The sequence below is a fragment of the Canis aureus genome, chromosome 34, assembly GCF_053574225.1.
Source record: "Canis aureus isolate CA01 chromosome 34, VMU_Caureus_v.1.0, whole genome shotgun sequence".
NCBI lineage: Eukaryota > Metazoa > Chordata > Mammalia > Carnivora > Canidae > Canis > Canis aureus.
In genome coordinates, this window is record NC_135644.1 from 23595024 (window position 1) to 23618732 (window position 23709).

Sequence of the window (23709 nt, forward strand, 5' to 3'; positions counted from 1 at the left end):
AGATCCATACAAAACCATAAAACATAATTTGGACAGATAAAATACAATTTATATCAAACTGAAAACCAAGTTCAAATTTTCAGATTTCATAAATCTAGGAAAAGTTATAGGCAATACTAATTTGATCTTTTTACAGATTTTCAAGTATCCAAAGCCATGTAATTCAATAAATACATTAAATTATTTAGATAAGATTCTAAAAAATGCATAACCTGTTTGTTATTTACTACTGAATTTTGAATGTATGACCCTTCTGTGACCTTTCGTATTTGCTCTTCCTTAACAATAAAAACAATACACAATAGATTTCCATAAGGTATTGGGGAATACAAGAAACCAGTTATATATTAGTACTTATGTTCTTATTTTTATGATCATAATTTTTGAGACACACATCTTTTCAAGAAGCTGATAAAAGCTTTTTCCAATCCAAAAAGATAACACACAAACTTTTTACATAGAAAAATTTGTGTGCTGTATCAAAGAAATCACACACCCCTTATAGTTCATCTATAACTCCTCTAATGGTTCAAAGACTCTCAGGTTAAGAACATTCAGGCAATTGTAAAGAGAGTTGATAGATGTTGCATAGCTTTTGGTGTCATATACACTATTCAGATAAACTGCCGCTGTTTCTTCTTGAGATCCTAAAATTACTTTGCCCCAAACAAGATTTGTAATGATATTAACAATGGCGCTCACTTTAGCAGCACATAGACTATAGGGGAATATTAATGAATATATTCTAAGTGTCACTAAATCATTTTCATCAGAATATGAGATTTTAAAGCATTATATTCATGTATGTGAATATATTACCCTTTTCAAACAAATTTTTTCAAAGGAAATTTTATAGTGGAAACATAGAAGGGGATTTGAAACAGAGAAATTTGATTCACAACAAATAGTCATGAATACAGGAACTCCAAAAGTTAAGTGTACCTAGTGGAGGAAAATGTTCCCAATGAACTTGAATAAATACCTCATCTGTCATTAGGGTTGCAATTGATCTGCCAATCTCATGGTACTGTTGACCCTTTCCCAGGGGTCCCAGAAGAATGAACAAAAATCTGTAATTAAAAAGAAAAAAAAAAACGAAAAGTTTCAAGATAGAAATATAAAAAAATTACTTCAGTAGTTACAGAATCATTTAGCTCAAAGGAATTATTTAAGATAAGGACTTAAATGTAAAATACATATTTTTTCACAGTTTGTTATTATTTTGAAACATTTTATAATGATTGACTCATGCTTAAGATCCTTGAGCAATGGGAATCCATGGTTATTTTGATCTCAATGTTTTCCCATTTAATTACCTGGAGAAACTCCATGGAATTTAGAATTTTTAAGGATTCTATAACCTTTAGAGGAGGAAAGTGAGACAAATAAAATATGATTAAGTCTTTCTGAATTATAAAGAAGAGCACTCACTAATATGCAAATCATAAAATGAGGTAAAGAGGAAAAAGGTAACATAATACTATAAACAAAGAGAGAACATATGGTCAAAGACCAGTAGGTATATGTAAAATTTATATTAAATAAAAAATTATTGTCAGGAATCAAAGATCATTTAGGAAGAAAAAATAGGGAGTTAATGATCTATTAATACTGATGATGGAGGAATAAAAATACTGGCTGCATTGTGGTATTCCATCTAAATTAGACTGAAAGTCTAACAAAGTCATCATCACAACTGGAGACTTTGAGAAATCAGTACATGCTCTAGCTTTGAAGGACCAGTAATTTTCCTGTTTCTGAAAAGGTCAATGCTTCAGTGAAATTGTGAAAATTCTAAAATGCCATATATTCTGCAATATAATTCCATGGTATTAATTTGTTAAATGGGTTTATGCTCTTAAATGTGAAGACTAATAGCTTTATAAAAAGTAAAGGAACAGATACTATAATCCTACCCCTCATTTAGTTACAAACTTTAGAGATTGTGCATGTTTTTACATAAAGCATATATTACACAGTTTTAGAGAGTCTGACATTATTTTTTTGCATCAGCTGTCCCTGAATCCAAGTCAGTTTCTACTATACAGAAATGTCCACTATAATTTTAAGGCAGCAATAGCTTAATGTGGTGGCAGGTGCTTTATCAACTATAATACTTTCAAGAAATTTTGTAACCTATGTACATCTTGCCATTTTTCAGGTTTCTACTCCATGGGCTGTTTATAAAGTCTTAAAAATTATTTTCTGACATTTTTACTATGTGTTGCTATTATATTCATGGTGTGCCCTTTGTCCTTCTAAGAGAGAATAATTAGGAACCTCAAACAGCTTTCTTTATTCTATTTGTCTAACTAATCTTCTTCCATTTTTCACCTTTCCAAACTAAATAGTCTAGTCTTTTTAATCTCTCCTTATACAGCGGCTCTCCTGTGCCCCTAATTTCTCCTCCATTGTTCTCTACACATATTTTGCTATGTCAGTATGAAATGAGGTCACCTAAACCTTGACAGTTTTCAAAGTGAGGGTATATAACCCCATTAAGGTTTTTCTCTACTCCTGGGAATCTTTCTTTTCTTTTCTCTGAAATACAGGAACTATCTTTGTCATAAAGAGCCATCATCGACGCACAATTTCATCAGACACCTTCCTAAATGGTGGAAAGGGAATGCACTGGTTGGAAGACTGAAAATGAAATTTAAGCTACTAAAATAATACCTCTACAATTAGTAAGTTTGGCATCTTAAATCCAAAGTCCAAAATCCCCAAAACTCAAGTGGGTTACAAGTTGTACACAGAAAAATGCAGTCCAATCAGTCAGATGTCACTTTTTTTTCAGATGTCACTTCAATGTGCTTATGTCATCATCCTTCTTTTTAATAAAAGTTGGCAGGTATCAGAAGTCTCAGTAACCCTCCAACAGGATGAACAGAACAGACATTTCTTTTTATAATCTGAATGGTAACCAGGTTCCTGCCTCAAATCTGTTCCTGTCACAGATTCAGTGATAGGAACTTTTTTTGATGGTGGTGGGAAGAGGGGGACGCTGGCAGAGGGAGGGAGAAAATCTTAAGCAGTCTCCACACCCCCAACCTGACAATGCAGAGCTCAGTCTCATAATCCTGAAATCATGACCTGAGCAGAAATCAAAAGTTGGTCGCTTAAGTGAATGAGCCACCCATGCACCCCCAGAGATAGGTACTTGAACACACCAAATCTTATTTTAGTCAGCTGAGCTCTTAAGAAATGAGGCCTCTCCTGGCTAAACTGTTCCATATTTTTGGAATATCTTATCCATAATCAAAGCATAGAATGATATAAGCTGCTGTGTTTTTAGTTAAGGGCAAAGGCCCACAGAGGGAACATATTTTACAAACCCAGTACAATAGCACCTGAACTTTTCATCATTTTAAATTGCCTGAGGTATTCAGTGTTTGGAAGAGGAGGGATACCAATAGCATCTGAAACAGTTATAGTGTCTCAAAGAGCATCAATCATGGGGGAAATGGAGCCCTCCCTAAATATCTTTTGCTACAGGAATATTCATGGAGTAAAGGCTGTCTGTATATAGAAATTCCATCTGATGGAGGGGAAAGGGAAGAAAGCAAGGTCCTCTGGATGAATTGCTAGGAACCTAATATGCTGAAGTCGATATTCTTCTTTTTCTTCACAATTTTGCCCATGGACATATATTTTATCTATAAAATAGAAATAAATGACAAATAATATAATTCAGTTTGTATTATCCCTAAGTTGTTAGTTTTTATGTATAGTTAAATGAAAAATAAGTTTAGGTCATCAAAGTAAATTTGTACTTTTGATTTGAATTCAACCACAGTACCATGATGCTCCGATGCTCCTACCAATGATTTTTTAGACTCTGTATGGGAAGCGTACCATGCCTGACATGGAAATACACAGTACATTAGATAGACATCTCCTAATGATGGCACTCACATGTACCTGGAGGGCCTACCCATTCAAGCATAAGCTAAGCTTTCGCCTTTTTGAGTCTGACCTCCCTCATATGATCCTCTCTTTAGCCCACATCTAATGTAGTCTTTGAGGAAAGCCTAACACTTTATCCCTTTTGCCAACATTATAAGAAAGGATGTACATGGTGATATAGAACAAGATTTTCAGAGATGAGGAGCATGCCTGAAAGAAAACACTGGAGTTTGAGAGAAGGGAGGAAAGGACAGAATAATTTTTTTTTTTTTTGGACAGAATAATTTTTAAAGTACTTTTTCTCCTCTTCCACAAACAAGAAGAAACAATTTTGTGTATTACACATTAGTTTCTAGAAAAAAACTTTCAGAGGAAATTATATTTATTTCTTGTTCATTTTGGTTTTAGCTCTTAGGGTTTTTTGTTTTGTTTTTTGTTTTTGTGTTTGTTTGTTTTGGTTTAAAAAAAATTCAAAAGATGCACTGATATTTTTTACCTGGTTGGAATCGGAACTTCAGCCAGTCCTTGAAGCAAGACAGCTGGAGACAACCTGACAAACGCAACTACAGTTCGATCCAAGAACTCCAACTCCCCAACTAAGATATTTGAAGCCTCAGCACCTGGAGGAATCTTTTTCATAAAATGCAGATCAACCTGAGAGTATCACAAGGTAAAATAAGATAAATCAAAATTTGCTAACTCATATCCTAGCACAATGCTTCACACATGGTAATCCATCAATAAATATAGGTCAAATATATACAACTTATGTAAATATAAGGTAAATAATATTTTAAAATAGTTAAACATCTCAGTTGCCCTTTAAAAATAATAACTTTTTTCTTTACTTGTGTATTTTTCTATGTTATAAGTTGAATACTCTAGTTTCGCTAATGTTTTTAAAAGAAGCTTCTTCAGCGTCAGCAATCGAAATTTTCAGGGAGAAAAACATGTGCTCAAGTTAAAGAATATACCTTAGTCAAAATTTAATTAGTACTTGCCAATAGATTTAGATATTCTGTACTACATTATCTTAATTTTGTGCACAATATATTTTAATTAATTAATACTCAAAATATGCCTATTTCAAAAGAAATATAACCATGTTTCTCTTTACAGTATAAATTATGACTTTAATCTCCATTTTTCTTCCAGTTTTTCTATATCCTTCAGATTTTATACTTGGCCTGATCAATCTTCAATTTAATTTCTCATCAGAAATTAGAATTTAGATATAGCAAAGAAAACAATAAAGGTATTAACTTTAACATTTGAAGTTGCAGAAGAGCCATAGTTGAATTTCTGATATGAGATGTCTGTGACTGAAATGAATGCACATAAAACAAAAGTGATGATTAACAAGAAGAAATGCTTAAAAGGCAAATTCTGGAAAGTGACTGTAAAACATTCTTAAGAGTAAATACCAATTTTTATGCACAGGGCCTCAGTGAAAACCAAGCAGTGATTTTAAAGTCAATTTCTCAAGACCTATTTCTTGTTTCTAATTCCTCTGAGTTGCTTTTATGGTTATCTGTTTGTAGGGAGAATAAGAGTTTACCTGCTATAGTAATTGGTTTTATGCTCTCATGTTAATGAAATAGGGGCTGGAGATCAAAGTTGGAATGGCAAAGAGAGAGAAAAGAGTGCTGGTAAACATAGGTGAGGCTAAGGTTTTTTTCTTTTGCAAACTTAATGATTTGAAAAGGTTTTTTCCAAGAAGTTTAGAATGAAAAAAATTAAAACTTTTAGGATGAGTACTTTAGGAAGTACATAGTCATACTATAGTGACTACATTAAATATGTTGCTTTCTGAAATCGAGACCTCACCATAGCTATTTAGAGGGTTTAAAACTACTTAATTTTTCTGTAAGATAAGGGTGCCATAAAACATAAATCCTATTATAGAAAGTACACATTTTATCATAAGGATTAAACATAAAAATAAACTGCAGTACTCCACTAAAAACATGAAATAGAACCAATGTTCTGTTTTAAGGAAAATAATGATTTAACAAAGCAAAATTGCCTATAAGAAATTACAACAAATATAAATTCTGAAGTTTTTATTCACAAATTTTCTTCCAAATATAAATTTGTAAACTCATAAAACACATACATTGGGATATTACATGATAATTATTTTCCTTTTATGGAATCTAACTTTTTAATTTATAGATACAAAATATTTATTTACCTTAATAATAGAAGGTTAAATTTCATGGGAATTATTATCATACTTTCATTTTTATTTTTGTAGCTAGAAGAAATGCACACATTGAAAATGCTTTAAATTAGTAATGCTTTACAAATTTTACAATAATGCATAAATTTTCAATAAGGGGATAAAAGATTACCTATATACTACTAGACCTGTGAGAAAAGTATAATATATCTTCTTAAGTCTTTTAGAGCCTAAGAGAGTAAACAACTGTTTTTTCTCCCAATGGAAATGACAATAATACAATGTTAATAAACTGGAACTAATTTTAAAATGAGAAAACACTTTTTAAGAAAATCTTTAATTGATAAATATGAATTACATTGGCAATACCTGTCATAACTTTACTGAGAAATTTAAATTCCACCCAAAAACTTTCTATAAACTAATTTATTGCTTGACAAATGCCACAGCCATAACTATTGAAGTCTGTGCCTCAGGCTGATGGCAATCATACAAATAAATGCCTTAGGATGCAATTTAATTAAATTAGGGAATACACAGTGTGCTGAAATAGCCTAATTTTACAAAAGGAAATATATGATCCTAGCATTTGAATTTTTTGCATTACCTAATACCTAATATATCATTGATTATTGTTACTTAGAAAAACTGTAATTTCAGGTCTAGCAAATTTGTCTTTTGATTAAAATGTAATAATTTATAGTTAACGATATATATCTGGAGTAGCCATTATACTCATTACATTATTTTATTGGGGTAGTCATTTATTTGGGGGTAATGGATTATATAATACATTAATTATATTATTATATTATACAATTACATACTATATTATTCTTGCACTAGCCCTGTTTTTGTATTTGTGCTATTAAATTATTCAAAAGAACCTTGACAATCTAACTACTTTTTAATATAACAAAAGATCATATTTAAAAATCACAATTTAACCTTTTATAAAATTACAAATACCTAAAACTGCTCTGTAAAACTAGGCTGAATTATATCTCTAAGACAAACCTCAAATGGATTCAAACAGTTGGAGTGAACATAAAGAAACCAGATTTTCTGATTCTTTCAATAGGACCTTGAAGAAATCAAGGTATATTCTTATGAATATGAATTCACACTCATGCTTCGGGGCTCTTTAAGACCTTTATGCTAAGAAGGGAAAGAAGCTTTATTCTGGGCATTTGGTACTTAAGCTGTCGATGAGAAACAAATATTTCTCTAGGGAACAAGGTTAGATAGAAGATCATGGTGGAACAAGAAGTGTCTGCACAAGTCACATGCTGGGATGTGAAGGAAACAGTGATGGGACTTCAAGGAGAAAGTTTAAGTCTTAAGCCCATTATAGAAAGTACAAGAAAATTAATAGGGATTCTCTGGGGAAAAATGGGTTGTGACACTAACCAGCCAGTGATCTTGAGCAGCTCTCTTACTCTCTCTGGGATTCAGCTTTCTCACTTCTCAAATGAGAAGATTGCTAAGGTTTCCTATAGTTCAAGGTTTTAAAAATCCACTCATTGTAGTATGTTTCACATACTAAAGATAGATGCAGAAGAAAGTTCCTTCTACATAGAAAATAATGAGAAGTGTTCTTTGGGTCATTTGAAATAAAAGAAATACCACTAACATCTGGGAAATATATATATAATAGCCATCTTCTACAGTCAGTTTAAAAAACAAAAGGATATAGAGTGTTTTTGACATATCTGCTTTTTAAAAGCATTGTAGGAAGCAAAAACCTGACAACTCAGATTATATTTTAAAACATTTTAAAACATGTATTTTAAAAATTAATACATTTGATAAACATCCGTTGGAAGGGTTAAAAATACATAGACTGAATGTACCTAGGGTACAGTATTAAGTCACACGAAATGAATAGACTTTCTTTTCCCCTTTAACATCTCAAAATTCTACTGGGGTTTGGAATCTACATATTAAAGCTTAAATATTTACATAGCTAAAGTAACCTGGAGATTAGCTGAGCTTTGATAAATTCACTACCAAGCTGAATTCATTAGGGCTAAAAAAACCTTTAACTTATGTACCTGTCAAATCTGGCACTAAAATTTTTTTCTGTAATAATGGATCACATTTGTTCTTTCCAAACCCTATTACTCTGCCCTTGCAGGTTATAAGGTAATAAGTATTACTTGGAAAAAAAATTCCAGAACTAAAGACTTAAATTATATTAAATCTCATAGGGTTCATTCAACAAATACATCCCAAGTGCCATTCAAAGCACTAGACATCCAGAGGAGAACAAAACTATTAAATTCTGGTCTAGTATTTATTTTTGATACTATTATTTCCACTGATATTAAAAACAATGACAATAATAACAGCCATCTTTTATTGAATGTCTCCTATATTGCTCAGCACTCTGTCCGGCTCTCTCTCTCCATTACCTCATGTAATCTTTACATACAACAAAATTATAAATAGGTATTATTGTTCTTATTTTATAAATGAGAAAGCTGAAGTTTAGAGAACTTTTCCAAGATCAAGTAGCTTAGAAATGCTAGAGTTAGGATTCAAGATCCAATGTTCTTTCTCAAAAGCTATGTTCTTTCCAATGTGCTGTGATATAGACAAGAAACGGGGAAATATAGATGGTTGGCACTGAGTAGAGGGCTGTAGAAATTTCACTTGCCTGTTAAAAGATGAAATGGACCAGTGATTGGAAATGTAACAGAGAAGACAAAGATTAAAAGAAAGAATATATGTTTTTCTCTCTTCTGTCGTTCTAATTGTTTTGGGGGACCTGAAGATAAGACTACTCTCTCCAATTGACACTATTCATCTTCTTTCAGATGCGATAAAGCGTTTGTGAAGGCTGCATAGATAGGTCAGAGAACTAAAAGCAAAATCATATGGAGATATAAAATTCAGTGTCAAGGGGTTATGTCCTTTAAAAAATTAAAAGGTAGTTTATTTCAAAGAATGTGATTTATTATCATTGTTTTTGAGAACATTAAATATGCCCTTGTTATACTGTTAGTGTATGCATAAGTAAGTAAGCAACTTTTTATGTCATTGCTTTTAAGATATCATCTCAAATGAAGAATTTCAGAAATTAAATGTATGGCAGTTTGTGACAATTTTATTCCAACTTGCAGATGAATGAAAATGTAATGCTTTAAAAGGATATGTTTTTTGGAGCGGCAAATGGAATCATACATTTGAACTGGCTTAATATTTGAATCACATGCCACCATATGGTGAAATGAGCTTTGAACCACTGTAGAAACATAGCCCAAGTGTGCCCTCACCTCTCTGTCTTGCTGGTGTGGAGGTCCTTTTTCATGCCTTTGTTTCATCCCACAGGGACTAGTATGCCCCTTTTGTTGGCCTCCCAGTCCCTGCACGCATAATTAACAGACTTAAGCTGGTACACCGTGCTCCCACGGAGACTCCACCAGGCACCAGAGGAAGAACATGCACATGACTAGACCTAGACCACTTAGGCACTGGAAGGGGCATTCTGAAACAGCGACAGGTTGCTGATGGCCATTAACCTTCAGAAGCTCGAGGCAGGCAACTCTACTCTGCTTCCCATCCCACCTCCTCCCACTGTTACAGTCATCACCAGTGCTAAGTGCTTTAAGGGGGAAAAAAAACCACTCTGGGCTCCTACTGTTTCAGCCACTCAGATTCAAGAGAATTGTTGACACTCTTTATTTTTTGTCAACATGAAACCTCCTCTTTCCTGTGTTAGTAGTGCCATAGCCTACGATAGATAGCACATATACAACACAAGGAATTTGCTAACCAAAATCACATGTATTCTATTTTCTTAGAATAAGTTCAAGTAAAGGATTCCATTTGAATTGTTCTATTTAGATGTATCCCTCAATAGAGTCCGTTGTTATTATGTTTTTATTCAAAACTCTGTTCAGTCTTATGTTCCAGTGTTTCCCTACTAATACGACAATGCCTTTCTCAATCATGACAATGAAGTTTTCTATTATATGGTTTGTTTTTCCACAAATAGAAGAAAAATGACTTTGAAAAAAATAACCAGCAATAGTTTTAAGCAATAAACTTCTGTTAAGTTCTCTGTGAGAATTTTTCTTTTTTTCTCTAAGAGATTCATTATCTCAAGTGGCTGAAACCTCAAGACTATACATAAAACTTACACATTTGGTTTTGTGAATAAGCAAATGCTACATGTGAACTTAAATGCTAACATCATCTATAACAGTATCAAGCTTTGGCTAAGAAACAACAAAAAAAAGTGCATGCAAAAAGTTGTGTCAACACCTCTTAAAATGGCTAATAATTTCTAGTAATAATTCAGCGGCTTACTTAAATGAGAGAGAGAAAAGCTTACCTTGCTAAAGTCAACAGTGCTGTTTTCTCTGCTCACATCATTTTTATTTTCAACACAGGCTGGAGCAGACTGAGGAGAAACAACCTGACCTGCTAAAAGAAATTGTTATTACAGAATACAAACAATTACTTATATAATTCTAGACAGATTGAGTGAAATAATGAATTAATCTAGGCTAACATAGGTTTCTTAATGAGTTTATGAGGTAAGCATGAAGGGTCAATATAAATAGATCTATATCAATACAAATTCTCTTATTTGTCAGTTACAGGTAGAAATGGGAGAATTCAGTCAAGAAAAAGAAGCCAATTCTCAGATTAAAACTCTGCTAACTAGATATTCTCTATGAAGAAGATCATCTACAAAATATTTGAATCTAATCATGGTTTTGAAACATCATTGATTTCTAAATTTCATCCAAAACCACTGACACATATATGACATACATGTGTATGACAAGATAGACATCTATGATTTAGGCTCAACCAGAAGAATTTAAAATGTAAATTTTTTTAAAAGGCAAATATTTATGAATATTTATTCAGATATATTCTGAATACACAGCATACTTATAACTTCCTATTGTGTCTGAAGGAAACAGACCATGAGAAAAAAATGCTTTGACAGTAACTTTTAAAGAGAGTTACTATGAGAGGTGCAGTTAGAAATACCTTCCCTTACACAGTACAGACCCTGTGAATATAATTTTATCCTTGTCACTATTCCATTATGTAAGAATACTGATATTGCCCTGCATGAGAAAAGACCAATAAACTTGAATAGTATTGTTTTCCATTAACACTCACCAGCAAGTTAATTACTTTGTAGTCTTTCTCCTCTTACAGGGAAAAATATATTAGTTAAATGGACAGCAAAGGTAGGGATGTGACAATGAGTAAATAAATTCCATTCTTCACAAAATATGAAACATCTTTTCAATCACAGCTTATCTGAAATCTGTCCATATTCAGCAATTAAATGAAAAAAAATTTAACAAGCTCTGCTTACTTTCACTTGCATCTCTCTTCTCTAACCTCTCCCCATCCTCACTTGTTACTTTTACTGCAAAATGAGTAATGACAACCTAGCTTTGAACCCTTGGCCATATTTATGACCATAACTCAGTGACTCCAAATTACTGCTCTTATTCTCCTCAGCCTTAGACAGGAACATTCTCTCCTCTCTCTGCCTCCCTTTTCTCTGTACCTATCTGAATCTCAATTTTATTCAAAGTTCACCGTTAGTCTTATTTTCTCCACTTACTGTACTTATTCAAACTTCTCTAAACTATTAATGAATATACAAATAGAACCTTTTCTTTAAATTTTCTCCTGAAGTCACACTTATTCTTTGTTACCTAGAAATTACCAAGTATGACTTAAAATACTAATAATTTACTTCCAAATATTACTATAACTTTGCTTTTGGAATGATTAAGGCTCTCACGCAGGGGTCATTTATTAATAAGTACAATTTTGTTATGTTTTAAAATTATTATATTGAGAGTAATGGACTAAAGATTCTTCCAAAACTTAAATATTTCTCTGTTTTCATTACACAAAGTAAAATAATACATTGGGTGAAGATTTTTAAAATGAGTTTTTAAAGCAAATTTACTTCCAACTATGTGCACAAATTCTGATTATATCATATTCCAAGAGATACACGAACTTCAGAGAAATGACAGACGTAAGCTGCATCAATTATTTTCATTCTCCCATTTCTAACCGCCATGTGCGGCTATGACTGTGAACTGTTCATTAGCAGCCATTTCATTTATCATTCTCAAAATAATAACTGTAATTTTAAAAAACCTTTTACATAATGCATTTGTGCTACTAACAGATGTCTTCAATCACCAGTTTCACATCATTTCTCCATATTTTCATGAATTAGAACATTAGATATATTTAAACCTAAATTTACTGAATGTTCCATAAAATTGGATGGTGAAATTCAAGGCATGGAAAAATTAAATAAATATATTTACTGAATGTTCCATAAAACTGGATGGTGAAATTCAAGGCATGGAAAAATTAAATAAATATATATTGGCTTTCTTACAATAATTTATTTCATATGATAAAACTACATGAAGGGACAATTATTTAATTCGATCAGTAAATACATACAGAGAGTCAACCAATGTAAAATTACCCACTTTGAAGAGATTAAATTGGATAGAAAATATGCCGTAACTTAAAATCTGAAAAAATTGGATAGCCTGTGTTTTCATATATATACTTTAAAAGCAGAATATTTTATAAATTACTTTCAACTCATGTGATATCTTTAAAACATGGCACTTGTATTTCTTCTTACAAATATTAGCACGTTGAGATGTATTGTTCTATTCTGTTCCTGTTCTAAGACGATAAAAATTTTACAAAATATTACCTCATAGAGGTGATAATCAGAAAGAGACTTGAAATATATCTCTATGAATATTTTAAGCAACATGAATAAGGATCTAGCAGAGAATACTTAACTAGCAGAAGACATAGGATATGAAAGGAAATTTTTTGCAAGTTCTAAATTCTAGAGATATGCATGGGATGTCTGCTAATACAGGAAAAAGGCCTATAAATTACCAACCTATGCTATAGAAATATAAACCACAAATTTGATATGTTTTACATTTCAGAGGTAATGGTTAAATAGTAGTAGTAAATATTAGTAATAAATATATTTAATCACATTAACTGTCCTGCAAAGTTTAGAGAACTCCAAATTTTATTTCTTAGTATGTACATTAATTTGTTAAAATGAAACAATAGACATTAAATGTGACTATCTTCTAGGCAGTATCTGAAAACTTGGCAGGATGGAGAAAAATACATAGATATTATTATTTAAAAATTAAACTACAATTTTGGTTTGGGTTATTTTTAAAAAACAGAAGTCTTTAACGGGCTTAAAAGTGTATTTGTCATACACCTAGATCTATATCTATCTATCTATCTATCTATCTATCTATCTATCTATCTATCATCTATTTATCTATCTAAAACACTAAAATCACAAAGTATAGTCTGTTGGATGACCAAAAGTTCCATAAATCAAAAAAATTTATGACTATAGTCTTTGTCTTTGTAGACACTGATCTTTTCATACTTTATTCCAAAAGTTACTGCCTTTCAGAAGAAGGGAATGGGCTTGGATTTCAAAGCGACTTTTATTAACTTAAATATTATTACATAAAAAGAAGCAGTAAATATAGATTTTGAAATGGTATCCCTTATTTTCTCTCTGTTTAAGACAAAAGTAATTCACAGATTGACAATTTTAAGGTACAGGATTTTACCTTCAAACAAAAGTGAGAGTATGTTTTCTAAGAGAATAACAAAGAATTTGTTAGGATATTTTTCTCTCCAGGACAAAATGGTATAAGGTTAAGACTTGGCACTCACATATATGTGTGGAAGTTTTATAAATGCTAACTTTTATGATACTCTTTCTAATCATGATGCCACAATGCTTTTGAACATGCATATTTTTGCCTATTTCTTTATATTACCTTCATCCTACCCACTGATCAATATCCATATTAATATATCCTATAAATAAATGTCATTGCAATGTTTAGTCACATCTGTTATTACAATATCTAAGTAATTTTAAGGGATGAAGATGACTATCCAAAGAGAGAGAGAGTTATTAACTCTGTAGTCTAATTTTATTTAGAGTAAAACAATTGAAAAGTGGACACTATTGATATTAACTGGGAAATGGTCCTGATTATTTAAATTTAAACACTTAAGAAATCTAACATCATCCTACACGTGTTTATGTTTCCAGGCTTATATAATTTTTTTTTTTAGAGTGGGCTTTATACCCAACCTGGGGCTCATGACTCCAAAGACAAGACTTTCTTTTTCCCTTTAACATCTCAAAATTCTACTGGGGTTTGGAATCTACATATTAAAGCTTAAATATTTACATAGCTAAAATAACCTGGAGATTAGCTGAGCTTTGATAAATTCTCTATCAAGCTGAATCATTAGGGCTAAAAGTCACTTGCTTTACCAACTGATCCAGCCAGGTGCCCCTATTTTTCCAGGCGTTTAAACTCAACTAGTTCACCATCTTAAATCCAAAATTCTAATATTTGTCATACATCTTATTAATTAAAGTGCATATTATGCAGTATTCATATTTAGCAACTGCTTGAATTCATTTTCCTTTGAGTCATGAATTCATTTTTCCTCTGGACCTCCATGAGGGAGCATGTATCCATCAGATAAAAAGTTATTATAGACCATGTATTTTTCTGAGGCAAATTATAAAAGATGTGGGGCAAGCATAGGAGAAAATTAAGAATAATTTAAGTAACTGCTAATTAGAAAGTGAAAGCTCTGCCTTTCTACCTGTTACTTCATAAATTTTTCATTAAGTCCATTGTGAGACTGGCATAGTCATTTCCCTCTTCATAAAGATGTGGGGAAGGAATGTAAGATTATGTCAAAAGTACTATTTTTTTATTTTAAGTAATGTCAGTATTATTAAAACACCTAATTATGGAAAAACAACTGTAAAATATGTTCTCAAAGTATCTGTAAAGTATCAGATTAACTCATTTAAGCCCTTACCTATAGTTTTCTTCTTCTTTAAATAAATTATGTACATAAGTATTGTGAAACAGCAGCTTTTTAACTTCTATTTGGCCAAATTCAAATCAGTAGGAGAATAATATATCACGTAAGTATAGCATTATTTGCTACTGCTTAATCCGCTGAAACTCATGTGTATTGAAGGAAACTGGGATGAAGACATAAAGGTACATTACTATTAACCTTGAGACCAAGCTGATTTACACTACCTCAGAAACCTTCAACGCATTTAGAGTACCCAAAGGGTAGGAGATGAGGGAGGTACAGAGATGAGATGAGCCTGTTAGAGACAGACACAAGACAGAGCAAAATAAAGAAATATAAAGATGAATGACAAAGTTACATACATGTGTAACAATACATTTATTTATGGGAATAGAAAACATGAAGAAAGAAAGGCTAAATATTTAGAAAATGTTGATTAGGTGAGCTATATTTCAAAAACATAAAAAGTATGCACATAATTAAACCTGGAGAAAAATTAGTATGCCTGAAAATAATTAATGTAATATAAGAAATAATAAATTTAAACACATCATATTAGGTCTATTTTTGCTGTTAATATCGTCTTGATATTGTAAAACTCAGTAGCCACAATACAGCCTCTGAATAGAACTGTCAGTTTTGTTAACAAGCCACCTTGATTTTTTTTTTTGAACAATGGAAAAATACCTTTATTGAATAACAATGTTTACTTCTGTCATCTACATGAATCTTTTAACATGTTTTCTCTCAAGTAATTCTAAGAATTATAAGTCTAGGTTTTTTTTCTCTTCAAAGGCAGAACAATATGAGGAATAATTTTTAAACTCTTTGTTATCTTACTTATGAGACCACAGTATTTAAAAAACATGAAAGCATATAAATATCTCAACATATGCAAACATTATACATCTGAAAATAAAAAGTACAGCGTTTGTAAAAGAAGTGATTATAAAGCAATAAAACTGATTTCCAAAAGCCACAAATAAAAATTATTCACAGTAAACATGTGTACATTATTTTAAGGGCTGGAATCTACACAGGCCTACGGAATTAACTCATACCTCATCCTTTCAAAACTAAGTGTTCTCCAGTAACCTACGATTTTGAAGCTAAGTTAGAAACCTTCTGCTCTGTAACTCCTTCTGCGATCCTAAATAAAAGATGCAACTTATAATAGGAGGGAGAAAAGATTTGTGAAGGAAAAGAAATAGTTAGAATTATTAGTAGAACACAGTGGAATGAAAATAAACTACACCTGATCAAACACCTAAGTCTTAAATTATTTTTAAAACATATAAATGTTATCAGAAGGGTGAGAATACTTAATAGATTTGTAATCCAAATGTCTCAATACATAATCAAATACATGACCAAAATGATAAATACAAATACTGATATATTTACTTTTGAGATAATTTAACTCAAAAGTCTTAGTTTTATGTTTAGAAAGTCCTAGTTTCAAGGAATTACTGATTATTCTTGATATATTTATTCTGAGTACTTTCTACCCATATCATTTTCAGGGTTTTAATGTTAAAGGAGATATTATTTTTCTATTATTTTTTGCTGTTGTTTTGCCAAATGTAACTGTCACTTTTTATTGAAACATCAGAATCAGACATTTAATTCTCACAGTTTTGATGCTTAATGAAAAGTGAAAGTTAAACACAGCATGGTGGCATTAAAATGCACGGTGAATCCATATAGCATCCTGCAACTTAGCCCTTAAGAGAATGTGCAAAACACCAAGAAAAAAATTGTACAAAAAAAGTAAAGCTAACATATTTAGAGGTGAGACTAACAAATTATCACAAATCACTAAAAAAGTTATGAACAAAATAGTGCAGACTTGAGAGGAAGAACAAGGAAATCACTATCTTGCAAATCAAATCTATAAAATGGGGAAGATCCACATTTGAGACTCTCCGTTTGAAACATCTGAATTTAATTAGCCCTTGGGATTACTACCAAGATAATATGCTCAAGGAAAAGTCAGTTAAAGAATCAGAAATCTTATCCTATTCAACTCTTTTAGACTTCTTTATATAAATATCAGTTCACTCTTGAGGAAATTTCGATTGTTTTGCCTCTAAAGTGAAAGTATATTAAAAACAAGAGGGGGCTTATTTCTACCCCTTTGCTGGTGAAAGCAAACATTTTCTGTTTTCAGGTTTCTAGAAAATCTTCATTCCATATAATTCCTATTCTATAATCTTAAAAGAAAAAAGTCAGTCTTTTTTGCATAAATAGTCTGCTGAAGAGATTTTTTTAAATAATAATATTATTTTCACCCTTTTGGATTTCTTAAAATCTTTTTGCATCTCTCTGTACTACTGCACACAAAAAAAATACATCTCTATTGCATATTTTGAAACAATGTCAAATCTATATTTATGACTATGAATTTCGATTTGTTTGTTTATCTAGAATTTGTCAGTTTTTAGAGTTCCTAAGTAGATTGAGAACCTTAGTAATAAAGGTCTTTCACACTTTTTTTCACTTCTGGATAGGAGATTTATTTCTAAATTGGTGAAGTCTATACATATTTTCAGAATTCTCAACACGTAATTATGCAGTGTATGAAGAAGCAAAACAGAGTCACAAGGAGGTGTTATAAGCCTAGGCTTAGAAAGCCATTTCTGACAGCATACTCTACAACAATACTTAATTGGGTATATGAATCTTATTAGAAATGTTTCCAAGTTTTTATTACCCTAATGTGTGCCTCAAAAAGATCTCTATGTGTTTAGATAAAGGCTGATTATACAGATGGTGACACAATCACTTCAGTACTCCTCACATTCTAGTTTTCAGAAAAACTGAGCATTTGCCTCAGTAAGGCAAAATTAGACTTTTAGAAAGCTATATCTCTAGGTATCTATATGTAGACTTGTGATTCAAGGCTATAATTCTATCATTGCTTCTTATGTTTATCAGAAGTTTAAAGCAATATCAAATAGTATGTTTAGGTCTATATAGTATTACAATAAATTAGTCATCCAGTAGGTTTACTACCTTCTTCCTTCCAAGAACAAAATGCAATAAAATTATTTTATAGTAAACATTATTCCCAGGGAAATTTGAAATATAAATTATGGCTAGTTCACAATCCAAGATCCTTGCATTTTTAAATAAACACATATCCTACATATAGACATAGATTTTATTGTATGATTTCTATTAAAAATAATCAAATCAAGGCAGAATTTTTTAAATGTGCCTCATTCATAGAGAGTTAGTTCATAAGATATTTCAATAAGGTCTTCAGAATCATGTAGACATAGGCCTAACGTCAGAATTACTAAATATCTGAATCTGTTTCTTAATATCATAATACCCAAATAAGTTCTAGTATTACAAGCCTAATAAATGTACTACATTTAGATTAAGTCTCAGAACATAAAAGCTTCATTTTGCCATTTTTACTTATAACATATTTTAAAGTATATTGTTATTTAGAATATGAATATATTTTTAATATATGATGTGATTTAAAGCAAATTACAAATTCTCAAAATCCTCAGTGGAATCTACAAATACAAATTGGTACATGTTATAAAGTACTTTATTGAACTTACTACAATAAAGTACTATGCAACAGTAGAGTGTTTCTACGAAACCCTTCATAAGCCAAAACGGCATGAAGTGAAGAGTATGCCCCACTTTCTGAAAGTTTGTCTTAATGCCACTTCACTTTTAAGACCTACATTAGTACAATAACAGGGTTTTTTTTTTTTTTTATAAAAGCAAAATCCTCTTCAGATTTCTTTTGGTTAATGAAAATAGGCACTAATGTAGGACTTTTGTAAAAGTGAAGTGGCATGGAGTGCCTGGGTGGTTCAATAGGTTAAGTGACCAACTTGATTTTGGTTCAGGTCATGATCTCAAGGGCGTGCAATCGAGCCCAGCATTGGGCTCCATGCTCAGAAAGCAGTCTGCTAGAAATTCTCTCTCTCTACCTCTGCCCCTCCCCCATGCATGCATGCATGTGCATCACGTGCTCTCTCTCTCAAAAAAAAATCCTTAAAAAAGAACAAAAAAACAAAGTAAAGTGGCATAACACGAAGTTTCAGAAAGTAGGGGATACGTGTGTATGCACAACTACAGACGCCATATAACTATAATGACTTAAAGATTCAAATAAGTACTTCAAAAATCATTTTGCCATTAAGAACTGGTTCTGTGCTCTGAAACAATAGTAAATCTAATCATCTTCATTGATTTAATTAAAGCATTTCTCCTATATGTATATATTTGATTCAACAGTAGGAAAATTGGTTTAAAAATCCCATTTAAAGCAAAATGTGGAGAAAAATCATTTTCATGCATTTGTATTTAAGGCATCACTAAAGCTTTTGAAAGTAGGAGTAAGATGACATAAAATAGTCCATGCAGAAAAATATATGCTTTAGTGCATTTGTGCAAGTTGGAGTGTTTCTAGAACAGCATTTGAAATTACTTTCACTAACTTTTATCTTTTAAAACTGGGAACTTTTATGGCTGACAAAAGTTTAACAAATTCATATTATCCTCATCATAACTTTATTTTCCTTCACAAGACTAATGGAAAAGATGGATGTAACAAGAGAGTCCTAAGCAGCTTCTTTAGTGTAAATGATGAAGGTTAAAATCATGAAAGGAGAGGACAAAATACAAAAGAAGGACAAAATAGTCTGAAGCGCAAGTCATTAAGAAGAAGTCATAATTGCTAAAAAAAAAAAAAAAAAAAAAAAAAAAACAGTGATTGGTGTCATCTATGTTGGTGTGCAAATATAGTAAGTATACCGTGGCTCCATGGACATTGAAGATGTAGCACTGCAAACAGCAATGAGCCTATGAACTGGAAATCAGGCTTGTATGGAAAGCCACAAGCAATACACTAGTTAATCTCTCATGGATTTGTTGAGTATGAACAACATGAAATCAGTATCTTTTTTTTCTGCAAACAATGATTGGTGATCATTATTAATTTTAACTTAAAAAAACTGTAACTCAAAGCATTACATTACATTCTCAGGTTGTGGGACAAAGACTAGGACCTTGATTGGGATACAACTGATGCTCAGTTGATATTTGCTGCATTTGAATATATAACTTATTAGTTAAAAGTTTCCTTTGCATTCTTTCATGAGTATTTCAGGAAATTCAAATTCTTTATTAAAATTTCTACAATTTGATGCTTGATAATCAGACTACATATGTATAAAAAAGAATTCTACTACAACAATCTGTATTTCAATAGATCATTTTTAAATAAAATATATTTTAAAGAATTAAGAAGCACTTTGAAATTTCAGATACCTATGTTAACATTGAAAGTACAATAAAGAAATATTTACCATTTTTATCCATGGAATTTGGTTCTGATTGTTTCTTGCCAATATCAGCAAAGGAACGAACAATGGGAATTCTATTGGTGAGTTTTTTCTGATTCTGATGGTGATGCTGTTTCATCAGTGCCTCATGGACCCTGTGGCGTACATCCTCATTGAGTTGACCTGAGCTCACTTGTTGGTCAAGGACCATATCTGAAGAGGGAAGCCAAGAAAAGATTAGCACAGCAGATTAGTATAGTATGCAAGCAGCAAACTACTGAGTCCAAATATGCATACCCCAGATAATATGAGTCATTTTGAAGTAGGATGAATTCCTTTAAAAATCTCAAAAAGTTGTCACTTTTTGTTAAAATGTTGCACAAAAAAACCTGGGAAATTTTTATTATAAACTATTCAATTTTTAATGTGTAATAATTTCATGAAGACTTATTTTTTATTTTTTTTTATTTTTTATTTATTTATGATAGTCACAGAGAGAGAGAGAGAGAGAGAGGCAGAGACACAGGCAGAGGGAGAAGCAGGCTCCATGCACCGGGAGCCCGACGTGGGATTCGATCCCGGGTCTCCAGGATCGCGCCCTGGGCCAAAGGCAGGCGCTAAACCGCTGCGCCACCCAGGGATCCCAAGACTTATTTTTTAAATGGACATAGGTGCCTTGAGAACAAGTGCTTTATATTCTTATTTATTCACATTGATGGGAGGAAACAGTAGCAGGGCTAATATAAATATAATTAGTATGTTTAAAATTGTAAAGTGGTTTATACTTATATTTTAATATGGTTTTCCCTCCCTTTTTCTAGCAGAAAATGATTTCCATGTTTCCTCTTTAAGTAAACAAAAGTCCATCTGTAAAAATCTGATGCAGGGAGGCTTAGGCAGCTATCTAGTTGGCTGCGTTTGGAGAGTAAACAAGTCTTACATTGATATAAAGTCAGTCCCTCAAAACTTCCTTGCAAACATATTTATATTAAAAAGATCTCTTATAACCATAAAACAAAGAATAAAGGTGAGATTTCAGATGGCTGTGATTAAGCAGATTGATATTTACCAATATGTAGTGTCAGAAATGCTTATAAGTAGATGAGTAAAGGAATTTTAAGTTTCTTGGTAATGCAAAAACCACTTCAATAAACATCATGGTAGGAAGGAGGGTAGATGGTGAAGTAGGAGGATCCCAAGCTTACCTCGTTCCACAGATACATGGGGGCAATGGCTACCTTTATGTACCTAACTCTGAAAATGACCTGAAGACTGGCAGGACAGACCTTCCACAGCTAGTCATAGAGAGAAGGCTGCATACAAAAGGGTAAGAAAAGGCAGAGATGTGGTTGGGAACCAAACCCCTGGCAGTATTAATCACAAACAGGAGGGACATCACAAACATGGAAAGGCAAGAGGATCAGACCCCACACCAGGCACTCCTGGCACTGAGGACCCACACTGGGAAGACAAATCCCCTTAACATCTTACTTTGAAAACCAGCAGGGCTTAACTCCAGGAGCTTTTAAATTAGCAGGCTTAACTCTGGGGAACATGAGGGCAATAGGAAACTTGAGTCCTCCCTCCTAAAGAGACAGCATACTAAATAATTCAGCTTAAGACACAGCACAGAAACAGCAGTTTGAAAAGTGCCTGGGGTATAGGTGAAGGAAATTTATTGACTAATCCTAGAAAACCTATCAGAGGGGCAGGGATCTATAGGAGATTTCTCTGGGAGCAGAAGTGCTGGCAGGTGCCATTTCTCTTCCCCTCTTGCAGCCTAGACAGCAGAACATTTGTGGAAGCCAACTCTACACTCTCCATCTACCTTACTAGCACTGTGTGCCCCACCTGAGCATTCTCATGTGGGTCCACCCCACCCAACCCCTCTGGTTCTGCACATATCCCTCCAAAGCACCACCTCACTGGATCTGACTCCAGAAACAATGACAACAAAAGCAAAAATAAACAAATGGAACTATGTCAACCTAAAAACCTTCTGCACAGCAAAGGAGATCATTAACAAAATAAAAAGACAACCTCCCAAATGGTAGAAGGTATTTGCAAATCATATATCTGATAAGGGGCCAATATCTAAAATACATAAAGAACTCATATAACTCCACACCAAAAAAAAACAAACAACCTGATTTAAAAATGGGGGCAGCCTGGGTGGCTCAGTGGTTTAGCGCCGCATTCAGCTCAGGACCTAATCCTGGAGACCGGGGATGGAGTCCCACATCAGGCTCCCTGCATGGAGCCTGCTTCTGTCTCTGCCTCTCTCTCTCTCTCTCTCTCTGCCTCTCTCTCTCTCTATCTCTCTCTGTCTCTCATGAATAAATAAAACCTTTTAAAAAAATGGGCAGAAGACCTGAATAGATATTTTTTTAAAAGAAGACTACAGGTGGCCAACAGACACAGGAAAAGATGTTCAACACCGCTCATCATCAAGGGATGCAAATCAAAACCACAATGAGATATTACCTTACACCTGTCAGAATGGTTAGTACAAAAAAAGACAAGAAATAACGAGTGTTGGAGAGAATGTAAAGAAAAGAGAAGCCCTGTGCACTCTTGGTAGGAATGTCAGTTGGTGCAACCACTGTGGAAAACAGTTTGGAGGTTCCTCAAAAAATTAAAAATAGAATTATTATATGATCCAGGAAGTCCACTACTGGGCATTTACCCAAACAGAATGTAAACATGGATTTAAAAAAAGGTAAATGCTCCCTCATGCTTATTACAGAATAATTTACAATAGGCAAGATATGGAATCAACCCAATCCCTGTTGATAGATGAATGGATAAAGATGTGGTGTATACACACCCACATAGACACACACACACACAATGGAATATTAGTAATAAAAAAGAAGGAGACCTTGACATTTGTGATAAGATGGATGGACCTAGAAGATATTATGCTAAGTGAAATAAGTTGACGAAGACAAATACCATATGATTTTACTTACATGTGAAATCTAAAGAACAAAAGAAATGAACAAACGGACTCTTAAACATAAACAACAAACTGGTGGTTGCCAGAGGGGAGGTAGGTAGAGGGATGAATGAAACAGATAAAGGAAATTAAGAGGTACAAACTTCTACTTATAAAGTAAACAAGTCATGGAGATAAAAAGCACAATGTAGGGAATATAGCCAGTAATATTATAATAATTTTGTATGGGAACAGATGGTGACTACACTTAGTAGATGGGCAATGAGTAATGTATAGAATTGCTGAATCAATAAACTGTACACCTGAAAGCAACATAACACTGTATGGCAATTATACTTCAATGACAACCTTTCTATACTTCAATAATAATTTTTGACTTTTTTATTTTAAAAAATAGTAAATTCTGTTTTTAA

General features: G+C 32.5%; 1 protein-coding gene across 7 annotated transcripts in view; it reads right to left on the reverse strand.

Moving 5' to 3' along the window:
• SLC4A10 (solute carrier family 4 member 10) overlaps positions 1-23709 on the reverse strand; it is a 284739-nt gene that overhangs the window by 98946 nt on the left and 162084 nt on the right. For 4 of the 7 annotated variants that reach the window (XM_077883538.1, XM_077883536.1, XM_077883540.1 and 1 more), the window contains exons 6-10: positions 20362-20550; positions 10428-10519; positions 9367-9456; positions 4403-4560; positions 983-1070 (exon numbers count right to left, since the gene is read on the reverse strand). In XM_077883538.1, coding sequence (XP_077739664.1) covers positions 983-1070; positions 4403-4560; positions 9367-9456; positions 10428-10519; positions 20362-20550 — 617 coding nt within the window. The remainder of the gene's footprint in view (positions 1-982; positions 1071-4402; positions 4561-9366; positions 9457-10427; positions 10520-20361; positions 20551-23709) is intronic. The other 3 variants (XM_077883537.1, XM_077883542.1, XM_077883541.1) reach the window with 3 other exon arrangements.